The following is a 15,664-nucleotide window of genomic DNA, read 5'->3' as shown; positions in this document are numbered from 1 at the left end:
CTCGGGAGGCTGGGTTTTCCTTGACGTCCGAGAGTTTGAGAGCAAAAGTGCTTTAGGCCCAGGCGGGAGTCGTGGTCCCTCGACACCGCCTCGACGTCTTCTCACCCTTTCCGCGCGCCCTTGGCTTCCGACCCTTCCCTCTAGTTCTTCTCGGAGACGAAGTGAGACAAGTGTCCAGCTTTTCCTGGATTAGCCTCCCAGCGGAGTGAGCTTCCACTGTGGCTGCAGAGACGGGCGCAGCCTCTTCTCATCGGCTCTTATGCAAGCTGGGGCCAGGATAGGGGAGGGGCGCTCCTCAAGGACGAGAAACCGAGAGAGGCCCTCGCCCCACCGAGGAAGCCCCGCCCCGGTGCCTTCGCTGGGGGAGCAGGCGGCTCTCCTCAATCGGCTTGTCGCCTGCTCCCCCATCCCATGGCTCTTCGCCAAAGACTGAAATCGGGGAGCTGGAGGGCATCCCTTCCCCTGGAGTTTCCTCCCTGGGACAGATGAGGGAGGCGGGGGCGGTTCTGGGTTGGGGGCCGGACCCACCGGGGAGGCCCCAGCGCTGTCCCTGATGTTCCCTCCTCTGTCTCCATCTGGCAGCTCTGGCCTCGGGGACCCAGCCGCCTTCTCCGCGTCCCGGGGCCCGGCCTCGCTGCCTCTAGCTGCGTCTCCCAGGCACCTGGGCGTGGGGGAGGGCTGGAGTCGCCATGTGCTTTGTTCTTAGCGCCTCTCTGCCCTCCTCCAACTAGGACCCAAGGCCTTTGGCTTCTCCAACACCAGTCCTTGGCGCTTCTGCTCCACCAGCCCGGCTGGAGGTGCCCTCTACCCTTAGGGAAACCGCATTGGCCGGGTTCCCTTCCCCCAGGGCACCTTACTAAGGGGGGCAGGCACTGCATGCTCGTTCCAGCGCCCTCTGGGACTGGGTACAGTACCTTCAGCCCCAGGGCCCTGAACTTTGCACCTAGTTAGGCATCCTGCCCACCTCCCAGAGCTGAGGCTACTGGGTACTCCTGACCTCACCACCTCCTTTCCTTTGAGCCCAAGGCAGAGCTGGAGCTGGTGCCACCTAGACTGGGCCAGGTGTGGCTGGAGGTAGGTTTGGATGTCTGCCGGTTAGGCCAAGGCCCCTCTGAAATTTGAGCAGGGGGCTGGATGGATTCTTCCGGGGGTAGTAATCACAAGTTGGAGGTATTAGACACCAGCACTCCCCACCCTCATCCTCCAAAGAACCTCCCTCTGACAGACGCAGCTGGGTCTAGCCTTCTGGGGGCCTGAGCACTCCTGGGCTGAAGCGGTGGGCTAGGCCGAAGGGAAAGGGGGTACATTAACATCAGTTAGGGAACCAAAGTTGCACTATCTGGGCCTAGACTGTCTGGTTGGCAAGAGCAGTTTCCGTTGATGAAAGCAGACATCCCACAACCAAACCCCGAGTTTTCTGTGCTACACGTGCAATATTTGTTATGAACGTTATCACACGTCACCCATCAAATTATCTTTATCATCATGTAGCTAGATGTTTCATGTCCATTCAAGTGACTTTTATCCTGAGTGCAATATTTCAATAGCTTTGTAGTGATAACTAGTGTTGCTTTTGTTTTAGACGATCTATGTGCAGGGCAATGCAATGAAGTTGAAAACCCTTGTAAATAGGAGAGGTTGCAAACCAAATCAAGAGTATTTATTACTATTACTAGGCCTGCCTTTAACTTTCCGTGTGTTTCAGTATTCCGCATTCTGCCTCAGTATTGACCTTGTGTTCTCTGTGCCAATATGAAAAGGAGAGGGTTGGTTCTTTCCTTTGTTGTTGAATGCTCCCATTTAATGCTTTATAGCTTTTATGTATTAATTTTTTAGACTCCCGTCTGCACAAAATGCAATAAAAATAATTTTATTATACCCTTCACAGCCTGAGGTGTGCTGTTTAGACACTCTAGGGGGAAGAATTACTAGGTGGGAAGAGGGGTGTTAAAGGTGGCCCTCCAGGAGGACCCTAGACTCTTCATCAGAAACACTGACCACCACTCCAGGTGGGCTGCCTAGTGTACTGATAGTTCTGGGGCTCTGTCCTAGAGGGACAAAGGCACTGGCAGCAGGGGCATTGCACCCACAACATCTCCTATGAGATGGTGAGCACTTCTAGGTCAGGCTCAGCAATGTCAGCATCTTGGTCCCTAATCCACTGGAGGCCTTGCGCCAGTCACTTCACCACACCCACTCCAGACTTCCCGATGGGGCTCTCTATTAAATGCTCTCCAGAGCTCCTACCTGTGACTCTGCTTCTGCCAACTCCTTGCATAATGGGCTGGACAGAGGGCGGCAAGTGAGACAAAATCAAAACAGTAGACTCCACTCTCCACTTGCCTTTGGCCAGAAATGGCCTCTTCACAAGTCCTGTTTTCCTTTCCTAGAATAAGAGGACAAGTCTCTGACATAATGCAAGTCTGCCACAAACAAGGATGTTTACATAGCATTATAGTTAACCAGCAGGCTTTTGCTCTGAACTGTACTAGGTGAGCTGCATTAAGAAGAGAAGCGAGGGTTAGAAGAGGTTTTGAGGCCTGACGGCAGACTCCTGGCAGACCGAAACCAGTCAGTGCTGTCAGGGAACCTCACCTTCAAACTCTGGGAGGGAATGCTCACAAAGAGGCCCTGCGGATATTCACACCCAAAAAAGACAACACAGCTTTCACTTTTTCCTTTTAATTAAAAAGTAATCATCTCATCTTATTAACAACACAAAAGTTCCAAAGAGGAAAAAAACACTATATAACACAAACAGAACATAAAATGCTGCCATCTGGGGACCTTGAGTTTTTGAAACCACTGTTTACTCAGCCACTGGCAGGGACTCAGGTGAAGTCACTGCTCTCCCTCGTTTCTGCCAGGGGCCCCTTGAGACTGATCCACAAGGCTCTAATGAGCACCATCCCTAGGGAGAGGGCAGCTTCCTTTGTTTCCATGTAGAGCAGCAGCCAGAAGTCCTCCCTCTAGTATCTTCACTCTGGCTCAAAAGTTATAACAGCCTCCTGTATCAAGAACATGTCCAGCTACCAAAAGTCTGACATCAAAATGGTCCCTATCTCCTGCTGCTTAGAAAACAGAACAAGAGCCTAATTTTTGAGCCAAACGCTCAAAGCAATCACTGAAAAAAATGGGTGTTCACTGCCAGAGTCTAGAGTTGCCTTCTCAGAGCCGATTCCATGAAACTACCACTGGTGAGGGAGAGGCTAACAGAAATATTAGGGGGTAAGAGTGGCTGGGGCCCAGATTCACAGTTTGTGTTAAACTGCTGGTGACTGGAGCTGTGCAGTCCACGGGAGATCTTTCATTGAAATAAAAGCCAAAAAGAGAAAACCAAAAACCAACAACCCTGGGTCAGGCAGAAAAGCGGCCGGCTTGGCCACTCCTCAACAACTCCAGTAGCTGAGTAGCCAGCCGGCTTCTGAGTTCTCAAAAGCAGACCCCAGGGCTTCCCTGGTGGCGCAGTGGTTGGGAGTCCGCCTGCCGATGCAGGGGACACAGGTTCGTGCCCCGGTCCAGGAGGATCCCACGTGCCGCGGAGCGGCTGGGCCCGTGAGCCATGGCTGCTGGGCCTGCGTGTCCGGAGCCTGTGCTTCGCAGCGGGAGAGGCCACAGCAGTGAGAGGCCCGCATACCGCAAAAAAAAAAAAAAAAAAAAAAAGCAGACCCCCACATTATGTGGGATGGGGTAAGAGGACACCGTGCCCACCAAGCCCAACCTGCTGCTCTGGAACCCTACATAGGAGCTGCAGGCAGGAGCTCGAGCTCTGGTGGGCCTGTGCGAGGCTGGACACCCGTGGTAGGTTCAGAATGAACAAAGGCAGTGGCTCTCAACATGAAAATGCTACCCCAAATTCACCCAGCTGGGGCTCGGCTGCTTCTTCCTCCCCGCCCCACGTCCAGCTGACAGAGAGACAACTGAAATACAAATGGAGCCCAGACACCTATACTGCCCATGACCCCAGAGATATTTACTTTCTACCAAAAAAACCCACAAAAAAAACAAAAACAAAACCCCCCAAACCCCCACCCCACCACCACCAAAATACACCTCCAGTGCAGTATAAACTCGGACTCTGGAAGGGGTAAGCAACATAGCCTTGGGCAGAAGAGAGCAGATGGTAGAAACTTATGACATTCGATGTGGGCCTGGACAGGTGCAGAGAACATCTTCCAAATAACTCTATTTAGAACGCAATAGGTGGGAGGCCAGAGGAAGAGGGGACCAGGGGTAGTTGAGATTTAGCCTCAGTAATGCCTCTGGTACGATCCCATGGGGGCCTGGGGCCGCCCCACCTGTGCTGTGGTCTGGCTAACCAGGTGGGAGAGAGCAGGGCCACTCTGGATCAGAGTGTCCAGAGCCTTCTGTACACTTGGATTGTCAAAGTTGATACCTGTGGAAGACACGGGCCTCTGGCTAGCCAAGTTGCTGGCGGGTGCCAGGCGAGTGGAAGGCTGGCCAAAGAGCCCTTGGGAAGGAGCCCCAGGCCTGGGGCCCATGTTCCGAGCAGATCCTGCCTGTCCCAAAATGTTTGGAGGCTGACTGCCAGAGGCCTGTGATCTTTGCTGAGGCTGGCTGTTCGCTGCTATGGAAAAATTCTGGTTCTGGGTGTTTCCGGCAGCAACTGAGGGGGATGCAGAGCTGCTATTGGCCGCAACCGTGCCACTATTGAAGAGGCTGAGGATTTTGGCCTGAAGCTCTTGCTGGGAGGTGGGGGGTGCCGCTGGAGTGGGTGTAGCAGAGGGGAGCACTTGGCCGCTCTGGAGCGGTTGGGAGCTTGGCTGTGTCTTCAGCGAGGCACCCGAGGTCGCCCCGAGTGGCTGACGGGAAATCGGGCCTAGAAGACAGAAGGAGGAGGTACCTGGTTGAAAGTACCCTCCATGGGCAGGAGGCTTAGCAGCCCAGGGAAGAACAACAATCACTGATCACATCAATCACACAGTACACAGACTATAACATCAATTTCCCAAAGGGGCCACTTCATGGTACGTGCTGTTCCCAGAAAACAGCTTCGTCCCTCCAGACAACTACTTAAAGAAAGAAGGGCGTCCACCCTGGTTCCCAGGGAGCCAGCATACTAGCCCACCCACCACATTAACTACAGAGCTCAGAGCCCCGGTCTTAAGTTATCATTACACCAGCATGGCTGGCCCACGGGAGAGCCCAAGGGATGTGCTCATTTCCCTTGCCCACCCCAAGAGCCCTGGGCCTGCCACCCTCCCAACAGAGCCTGGGGATTAGAGAAATGCAGAGTCAGAACTTCACCTCGGCCCTGCCACGTAGCTCACCAGGCAGAGAGTCGGCGCTGCTCCTCATCAGCCGCTCCTTCCGCTCTCGAAGGTAGTTGATGATCTTGTCAGTCTCTTCGGCAGTGAGGTACCTATTGTCGGCCAGCAGGTTGATGAGGCTCTGGATGGCTGGAGGGTGCCCCCCGCGCAGTCCCTCCTCAGGGCCTCCCCGCTCTCTTTCCTGGAGGAGGGCTTCATCGGCCATCTTGGCCGCCTGTCTGGCAATCTCCTCGCGTTCCTTCTCCCGACACTCGTTCTTATAGCGCTCATAATTTCTGGCCACCAGCACCATGGCATCTGCCTGGGGCATGTTGCGATGCTCTGTAGGAGGGAATGACAAGAGTTATTTTCTCCCATGACAGATTTGAGTGCCCACCTACTGGACTCTACCAAGCCCTTTCTAACCTCAAATGAGCAAGAAAACCATTTCAGTGACAAAAAGCCTTGGGATGGGGATGTGGAGAGGTTGGGAGAGGAGGGGGATGAAGGTTGGGAAGATAGGTGAATGGATTTCTTTGCTGGGCAACAGACACCCTTGTACAGAGCTAGTTCTTTGGGGAATTCTTAGATCACAGACGTGTAGTAAAAACCAAAGAAACATGACAGTCTCTCACAGATTCAAGAAGACCATGTGGAGAAAAACCACAGGAGGCAGGCCATGGGGGTCCAAAAAGCCCTTCTGTTAAGCCTGGCTCTCTACTGTGCTCCTAAGGATAGAGCTTTTTTTTTAATTCATCAGTTCAAAAGTTACGGATTAAGATCAAATTGTGACCCTAAATAACCTCCTCTCCTCACCCCTGGGCAACGATTTACAGGGTTGTGAGAAGACTTCTCAGCACTTGATATAAATGTCTTCACACGTCTTGAGGACTGTTCCTCAGAAAGACAAATGACCCGTTGGAGAGGCTTCTACACTCTATCCTTATGGGTGAAACTGGTGGGGCAAATACAAATAGACAGCCCCCGGGTGGTAGGAAAAGCGAAAGGTTTGTGCTGTGAGAGCAAGCAATGAGCAGGGAACCACCTGGCTGAGTCTCAACAATCTGGGAGCAAAGGACTAAAAGCTACTTCAGGGAAGGACTTCAAGGAACCTACTCTGGGCCTCCTCCCTGTTCTCACCGCCCCTCCACCCACTTCTCTAGCACACTTACAGAGTATCCTAATTGCCTGTTGTATGCTTTGTCCCTCATTAGAAAATCTGGTGAAAACAAGGACTCTATTGCATTCAGTGTAGTATGTGCCAGAGCTGCGCTGGAGCTGGCCCTCACTGGTGAGAGCAGACTGTGTGCATCTCTTCCCAACGTGCCCTGAAGTGACTTCATGTTGGTAGCTTGATATAGAACACAGTGGGAGTATTTACACCATGGAAATCAGCCAACGCTATAAACCACACCGCCCCCCGCCCCAGAACTGGTTGTTAAACATTTGCCAGCACATCGCTGTATATACCTAAGCGCTAAATATAATGTCATATGCAGCAGGCCCAGAACTGTATCCAGTGAAAGAATATCAGACGACTAAATGACTATGCACATCTCTGCCGTGCACTTATAAAAGGGCCCTACTACATTTGAGCTGAAAAACATTTACCTAAAACCTGCTGGGCATAAAAAAACTGATGGACTAGTGACTACTTCTGAAATTCTGACCCGCTTGGGCCTCCATACCTTGTGGGGTTCCAAACATGATGTTGACTGTACAGGAGCGGTGAATCTGGTGTTGCTGGGTGATGACAATAGCAAAGGGAGACCCTCCCCTGCTAACATCCTCCAAGGCTTGTGACAGTGACACCTCTGTGTTGAGGAAGATCAAGTCCACCACCATGCCTAGGTCTCGAACCTTCCGCCCCACAGATTCAGCATAATCTCTGTAGAAACAAACAGGATCCAGGGGAGTACTCCCTGACCAACTCCCAATCTGCACACTGTGGCACCTCAACTAGCTGTGTGAGCTCCTATGAAGACTTCAAATCCTAGCTCTACCAGTGTCTCCCTAGCGCCCTCTTCAGGCTCCAAAAATCTAGACCAATTCCTTCTCTATATTGGCTCAGAATGGTTACACATAAAATTGCCAATAGCACAGTATTCAGTACCCAGGTCCTTCTCTTGATTCTCTAGTCTGATGGTCATTCCTGAACACCATCCTGATGCTTAAGACTTGTAACACATGTCCGTCTTTGTAGAGGCTGCACAACATAGTGGGAAAAGCATGGGTTTTAAACGCTAGAAAGACAGGCTTGGATCCTACCACTAACATTTACTTGCAAAGTTGAAGCTTTAAGCAAGTCCCTTTACCTCTTACAAACCTCAGTCTCTTTACCAGTCAGACAGGATTAATATGGCTCAGCTCATATATCACTTCCTTGACTTTCTCTTCAATCTAAATCAGATCCTTGATATATTTCTTATAAGACACATCACCAATACATTTATTTCTGTCATTTGTCCAACTAGGGTATAAGCTCCATAAGAGGAAGGGGCCATGTGTGTTTGCTTATTGGCATTACAGCTCCAGGACCTAGCACCTGTCACACGCAGAAAAAATCTGATGAGTGAATACACATGAAACAGGATTACTGTGAAGACTAAAAAAATTTAAGTGCATAGCATGTAGTAGTACGGAGTAGGTGCTCAGAAAATGACATTATCATGAGTCAAAAGGGGGGGGGCAAAAAAAAAGCCATCTGCAAGTTAAAGCAGCATCTGTTTCTAAACAAGGCAGCCCAGAGCCTGTGAATGCTGCCTGCTGCTTGGTGTCTCAACACCTATCTCCCTAGTCTCTGCCTTGAAATTAGCTCTTTAACCCCAAACTGCTAGAAAATACATGAAGTTATTTACTAACCACTTGGGGAAAGGGAACATAGCTCCTCTCAAACTTGCAAGCTGCTATGTACTCCCTCCTACACCTCTGCTCTGCTTCTTCAAGGGAAGAATGTGAAACAGAGGTAGAGTAAAATACTGCTATGAACGCTCGCTTGGCTAGCATGGTCACCTAACAGCTCTGCAAGGCCACGGCACTTCACAAAGAATGCCTGGCTCTTGGCTGACAAATGCAGAGACGTATGCCTTCCAAAGTACTGGGGATTCGGTGTTGTCTCACAAAGGGGATGTTTATTGCTTTGCCTGACCAGCATATATTCCCCTCTTTGATTTTCCTTGGGAAGGCACCTCTTTCCCACTCAGTCCACATGGTTCCACAGGGCTAATCCCACTTTTAGCTCTAGGGGTGGGCACATGACCTAGCCCTGGCCAATCAGGGCATCCCAGCACTGCTGGTCAGAGTGATAGTTCAGGGATGGGAATGTAAGCCTGGGCAATCCAATGAGAAACAATTTGAGGACTTCAGGTGGAAGCAATGGGAAAGAGCAGCTCTCTTTCCACTGGTTTGCTGAGCTAAGAAGATACATGTCTAGAGCCAGTGCTGTTCTGCCTTTTTGAGTAGAAAGCTTGTCTGAGAGTGAAGGCAATAGAGAGACCAAGTCTTTATGACAGTGTGACCCTGTATGTGGCCATGCCTGAACTTCCCAGTCAAGCAAACTAAAAATTTCCCTTTGGGCCTAAGTCAGTCTGCAATGGGTCTTCTGTCACCTACAAGTGAAAGAACCCTGGTTAACACAGTATAACAATGCCAGAGTACACAGCCCAAGTTAAGTGGGTACAGCTGCCAATGAACCTGAATTTCTCTTCTGATCCTTCTCCTCACTCAGGAAAAATATCCAAAGGGTTCTTACTTAGTCTGCTTGTTGACCACAATCACAGAACAATCAACAGGCCTCTCAGCATCAAAGCGTCTCTGGATTTCCTCAAAATACTGACGATAAAGCTCTTCTCTACGCCGTTCCTCACGTTTCAAACGCTCTGCAGGATGACACCAGAGAAAACTGAAACATGGACCATGCCTTTCTATAAAAATAAGTCACAGGCCTTATTTTCAATCCTGAACTACTTGTAGGCAAAGGTCATAACACACACACACACACACACACACACACTTCTCTGAATTAATCCTCCAGACTACCTCCTAAAAATAACCCTTATTATTGTTTTTTACTATTATAAATTCATTGAAATGGAATGATTGGATTAAATGGCATGGTTGTTTTAATCTCATACATGCTGCCAAAATGCCCTCTAGAAAGGCTGTTACTAATTTATCCTTTCACAGGGGTGCAGCACCTAGTGCTATTTCTCCACATCTTAGTCAACATTGAGTACTGTCATCAAAAAAACAAAACAAAACAAAAACCAAACCAAAAAATCCTCCTTCCAACTTGATAGGTAAAAGATGGTATTTCATTATTATTCTAATTTTCATTTTTGGGACAACTATTTAAGTCCCCTATTGACAGGTAATTGTAATTTGTTTAAAAAAAAATCAGGCAGTAAACAAACACACACAACACCCCCCCAAACAAACAAACAAAATCAGGCAGTAAAGTGTAAGCTTTGTAACAAATTAAAAATGAGGTTCTTGGGCTTCCCTGGTGGCACAGTGGTTATGAGTCCGCCTACCAATGCAGGAGATGCGGGTTCGGGCCCTGGTTCAGGAGGATCCCACATGCCACGGATCAGCTAAGCCCATGAGCCAAAGCTACTGAGTCTGTGCTCTAGAGCCCACGAGCCACAACTACTAGCCCACATGCCACAACTGCTGAGGTCCGTGGGCCTGGAGCCCGTGGTCTGCAACAAGAGAAGCCACAGCAGTGAGAAGCCCACGCACCGCAACGAAGAGTGACCCCTGCTCGCCGCAATTAGAGAAAGCCCGAGAGCAGCAACGAAGACCCAACGCAGCAAGAGAGCGAGAGCGAGAGCGAGAGCGAGAGAGAGAGAGAGAAAGAAAAAAAGAGGTTCTTAACTTGACCAGGTGTAAAACAATCTAGAAATCTTTAGATTTATTGAATATATTGAGAAAATCAAGGCTTTTATTAAAAAAAAAGTTTGTCTTTACCTAGAAAGTAGATGCTGTTAGGTAAAAATTATAAATAAAACAAAAGACCCCACGTACTACACAGGTAATGCGAACAGTTTTAGTTACTTGGTCAATGAGCAAAAAAAAAGCAAACCATCTCTTCTGCTCCCATCTTTTGTTCATTTTTTTTTCTTACTGCTGGAATTTCGTATTTATTTCTTCTTGTTAGATGACTAAACCAGATGATGGTACTACTTCACATTTTAAAAATGATTTTCAAGCTGAATGTTCTCTACACATGAATAGGATATTTGTATTTCTTCTTTTTGTGAATTGCTTAGCCAAGTCGTTAGCCCCTTTCCAGTTGGTTATTAGCTTCCTCTTTCTTTTGTAAAGTGTCCTACCAGTGCTAAGTGCTGTTTCTGCTACTTTACCTTTTGCACGAGACTGACTTTCTGGGCCTGGAGGGCCTCGTCCATCAAAGCTATCTCTGTAACGATCAAAGTAAGAGTCATCCTTCCTCCTGCAATAGTCATCCATTCGCAGGTATCGGTCGTAAGAGCCTTCTCTCCTAAAAAGTTAAAGAAATGTGCGCAAAGTTAAAAGTCTTATCCTGCAAAAATCAAATACAGAGAATTCTTCAAGACCCAGCTATCTGTGAGGAAGTAAAGCACAGTAAGGCATAGGACTTTGAGACCAGACAAACGAAATTAGTATCTGGGACTCACTGCTTATCAGCTCTGTGGTTGGGACTGAGTTAACCTACCTTCCAAAATGACTGGGAGGATGTACAGAAAGCTCTCAGCATAAAGTAAGCTCCCTGGCCTAAAGTAAATACAAAATAACTGGTAGTAATTATTGATATTAGTTTTGAGGAACCATTCCATGCCCCCACCCCAAGCCTCCTTCCCTGTGATTTTGAAAAATTGTGGTTAAAAACCAAAACAGGGCTTTCCTGGTGGTGCAGTGGTTGAGGGTTCGCCTGCCGATGCAGCGGACATGGGTTCGTGCCCCGGTCTGGGAAGATCCCACATGCCGCGGAGCGGCTGGGCCTGTGAGCCATGGCCGCTGAGCCTGCGCTCCACAACGGGAGAGACCACAGCAGTAAGAGGCCCACGTACCGAAAAAAAAAAAAAAAAAAAAAAACCAAAACAAAAAAATCAAAAAAATCCACATAAATAATTTTTCATCACCCCGAACAGAAACTCAAACCCCTTTGCTGTTACTTTGTCTCTATGAATTTGCCTTTTCTAAATACTTCATATAAGTGAAAACATGTATTTGTCTTTTGTGTCTGTCTGGCTTATTTCACGTAGCATAATGTTTTCAAGGACCATCAGGGTTGTAGCAGGTGTCAGAATTACCTTTCTTTTTATGGCTGAATAATATTGTTTTATGGATATATCACATTTTTTTTATCCGTCTACTGATGGACATTTGAATTGTGTCTACCTTCTGGCTACTGTGAATAGTGCTGCTATGTACATTCACATTCATCTGTGTGAGTTCCTCTTTTCAATTCTTTTGGATATATATTCAGGAGTGGAACTGATGGATCATTAATTCTACTATATTTAACTTTTTGAGGAACCGCCAAACTTTTTCACAGTGGCCATACTACTTTACATTCCCATCAGCAATGTATGAGGATTCCAGTTTCTCCACACCTTGCCAACACTTTTTTTAAAAATAAATTATTATAGCCATCCTAGTAGGTATGAAGTGGTATCTCATCGTGGCTTTAATTTGCATTTCTCTGATAACTAAGTTATGTCAAGCATCTTTTCACGTATTTATTGGCCATTTGTGCATCTTCCCTGCAGTTTTGCATGGCCAAAACAATTTGTACTCCATCTTTTTTTCCATTTGCATGATGGTGCCTTTCAGAGGCCACAGGGAGAGACCCAGATTCATTCACTAAGCATAGTTCATCGTCATTCACACATTCACCAAATATTTATTAAGCAGCACATCTACCATTTGATAGACATTGGAAATATAGGGCTGATAAAGTCACTGCTATACAGAGCTTTCCATTAGTTCAGCAGAACACACATAAAAAAGACTATTACAAAAAAACCAAGCAGAACAGCTGTACAGGTACCTGTACATGGGATCTCGGGAGTCTCTCATATCTCTGTATCTGTTGTCGTACATGGGGTCCCGGTGATCTCGAAAATCCCTAGAGTCTCTTAGGTCACGAAAGTCTCTAGGATCCCTCATGTCCCGAGCATCACGCATACTTCTGCTGTCTCTGTGATCCCGAATGTCTCTGCTCTCTCTGTGGTCCCGCAAATCTCGGGGGTCTCGCATGTCTCTGCTATCTCGAGCATCCCGGCCATTTCTGCCATCCCTGGGCTCTCTTCTTGGACTTCCTCGAATGGGGGATCGATCGCGTCTTGTATCTCGGCTGTCTCCAAAGCCATATGGATCCCTGTGGGAGGTAGCAAGAAGACGCTAAGACAAAGAAATTGCAGGAGCCAACCTTTCAGCTCTTTATTGGAGGAAGCCCCCACCCGCCAAGCATTTTCCTCTAAAATACGGCAGTCAGTGAGAACATGATTAAAATTTTAAGGATAGTTACCATCTGGTCAGCAAATAAAGACTGGTAGGTTCTAGAATCTCAAAAGATTAGGATATTGAGGGAAGAATGTATGATCCAGAGTCAAAGGTTCTGACTGGGATCAGTGTTTATCAGGCTTCAGGGGGTAAAATCCAGTATTCTGATACATGTCAAACTGTCATCTCTATCTCAACAGGTTTTCAAAGTGAAAGTGTCCTCCCCCAGAACCTATTTCCTCCCATCAGACTTGTTCGAAAGAGACTTTAAAAGGGGTGGAACGTTGCGTGTGTGTGTGTGTGTGTGTGATAGTAAGGGGCAAGACTCAGGAAGAAAAAATGAGCAAATGGCACCACCTCATACAAAGTAACGGTGATCAAAGGCGTTATCCTGAAAGTACAGAAAATGTCACTTAAAACATCTAGCAGGATTAATCAAATTAAGGGGAAAAAAGAAAGAAGTACAATATGAGACAGACAGTCAGGTACCTTCTTAACATACTTATTGAGAAGTGGTCTCTCTCAGTCTCAGGTTTATGTAGAACCTGGTTCCTTTTTGCCATGGTGTTTTTTTGTTTAAGAAAAAAAACAACAAGAAAAAAAAAGTGTGTGAAGTCACAGGTATGTTTGGCCTCATCTGCTTCAATATTCCTCATGAGACATTCCACCCAACTGGGAACTCATCCCCAACTTCTTACTCAACCCAATCAGGCCCAGACTGACTTTTTCATTTCTGCCTAAAATCATTTTCCCATTTACCATGGTTTAAGTTCTTGAAAGTTAACTGATTTTTCTTCTCTATCCCCATTAAGTCACTTGAATCCTGTTTGTTTTTCTTGTTCATTCTCATTGGATTCCCAAGTTCAATCCAAACTCTTATTTCTATGCTGGCACCACCAAGAGTTTCCAAAAAACAAAATCAAAACCCAATCTTCCAGATTTCAATTCATTCAGCAAATATCAGATTAACCATCTGAATTTCCACCTGTTACCAACTGCAGCTTGGCTATCACGCTTCTGGGCACCCTTCCCTAACAGATCTGGCCCCTTTGCACTTATTATTTCTCCCCCATTTCCTGATCCAACCTCCTTAGTTCTACTTAAGCTGTTCTTATGACTTAACTCACACTATGCACCTCAGTATTTCTGTTCATACGGCTTTTCAACATGGAATGCTCTTCCTGCACTAATTCAGGTATCACCCAATCCTCAAAGGCAAGTTCATGTCCCATGTATTCCAAGAAATCTCTAATCTCTAGTAACCGCTGATCTCTCCTGCTAAACTCTTCGAGCACTATTTCTATTACTCATCTTGATCTGGTTTACCTTTTTACAACGTCTTCTTGTGTGACCCACTTTAAGGATTACCTCCTCCGTAAAACCTGCCCTGAACTCTTGATCTTTTCCAACAAATATGCTCCTCCTCCATTCTTTTCCATCTCATCTACCTACTCAGTTGCTCAAGCCAGGAAACTGGATGTCATCCTTTCCTTAAAGTCGCATCCACTCTTCCAATCACATTTCCAAATTCTGTTAACTTTCTCTGAAATTGATATCCATTCTGCCCGTTTCTTTACCTCTATAAGGTACCACTGAAGGCCAACCCCAAACCATCTCTCCCCAAAACCACAGCAAGAGCCTTCTAAAGTAGTCTCCTCACCTCTCCTCTTGCCTGTTTCCCAGTCTTTCTCCAGATTACTCTAAAGTGATCTTTTACATACATAAAACCCTTCACTGGTTTCCCACAGTATTTCGAATTCAGTCTAAAATCCCTACTGAGGCTAGTAAGATTCTCCCTGGCCTTGGCTCCTGTCTTCTCCAACCTAGTCTCACCTTCTCCCTAGTTCACCACTTTCTTAACCATACTGACCTTTCAGCTATAACTAGTCAAGGTTTTTCCTGATGCTTCTACTTGAGTAGCAGGAACGAATCCATACTCATTTTCCAGGTCTCAGGCTTAAGTATCCCTTACTCCCTGATTCTGTTAGTTTAAAAGTTTATCTTCTGTCCCTAAATCCTGGCCACTTCCTCTCATAGCACTTTGTTTTCACTCATTTATCAAAATTTGACGTCACATATCAATTTACTTATTTGACGTCACTATCAATTTACTTGTTTAATGTCTGTTTGCCCTACTAGACTCTTAGTCCATGAGGACAAGGACTGTCGGTTTCATTCTCCATGATAAAGCCACCTCATAGGTTTATATTGTCTGGCATGTAGCAGACGCTCCATGAATATGTTAAATGAGTCTTGCTCTGCACACATATTTCTACTGCTGCACTTATCATACTGTTCTGTAGTTATTTGTTTACATTGCTTCCCTACCAAACAGTAAGCTCTTCCGAACGCTTTGTATCCATAGGACACAGAAAAGAGGTCAGTACATGTCTAATGAATTGAATTGTTCAACTAAAATGTAAGCCTCTCAAGAGCAGGCATCATGTTTTTTTATAGTTTTGTCATCTACCATGACTACACATATGGGCATTCATCATGATGCCCTCAGCTTGGAAGAAAACCTCAATTTCACTTCATCCACATGGTCACAGCAAAAACAATTTAAATGCCAATTCTGCTTCTGTGAAAAGTCCTTGTCATATGTTTTAAGGCTCACAAGTACTCCTGATTTGTGGGAGCAAACATATGGGAGACTAGAGAATTTAAATGAGGACAGCTAAACATTTTTCCTATTAAAATAAAGTGCAGACTAACCAAGATTCTTACTTCAACTTTTATTATGTCACATAAATCCGCCTAACACGTGTAACATCTGATCTAGTGTATAATATGGGCAAATCCCCAGGATCTAATGGGAAGGGACAACTGTAAAGTATTTCTGGATTAATGATCAGCAGATAAACCTGCCTTGGGGAGCAGTTAGAAACAGTTATTAAAGGTGGAAT

General features: G+C 46.7%; 1 protein-coding gene across 2 annotated transcripts in view; it reads right to left on the bottom strand.

The window, feature by feature from the left end:
* Positions 1–2,675: 2,675 nt before the first annotated feature.
* NCOA5 (nuclear receptor coactivator 5) overlaps positions 2,676–15,664 on the bottom strand; it is a 30,567-nt gene continuing 17,578 nt past the window's right edge. The window contains exons 3-8 of one of the 2 annotated variants that reach the window (XM_081256542.1): positions 12,304–12,633; positions 10,634–10,770; positions 9,022–9,148; positions 6,959–7,158; positions 5,292–5,612; positions 2,676–4,840 (exon numbers count right to left, since the gene is read on the bottom strand). In XM_081256542.1, coding sequence (XP_081112668.1) covers positions 4,251–4,840; positions 5,292–5,612; positions 6,959–7,158; positions 9,022–9,148; positions 10,634–10,770; positions 12,304–12,633 — 1,705 coding nt within the window. In that variant the 3' untranslated portion in view covers positions 2,676–4,250. Of the gene's footprint in view, positions 4,841–5,268; positions 5,613–6,958; positions 7,159–9,021; positions 9,149–10,633; positions 10,771–12,303; positions 12,634–15,664 lie in introns of both variants that reach the window. The other variant, XM_081256543.1, reaches the window with a different exon arrangement.

Source organism: Mesoplodon bidens (assembly GCF_964165515.1).
Source record: "Mesoplodon bidens genome assembly, chromosome: 15".
Lineage (NCBI taxonomy): Eukaryota > Metazoa > Chordata > Mammalia > Artiodactyla > Ziphiidae > Mesoplodon > Mesoplodon bidens.
This window is presented reverse-complemented; position numbering and strand designations above follow the sequence as displayed.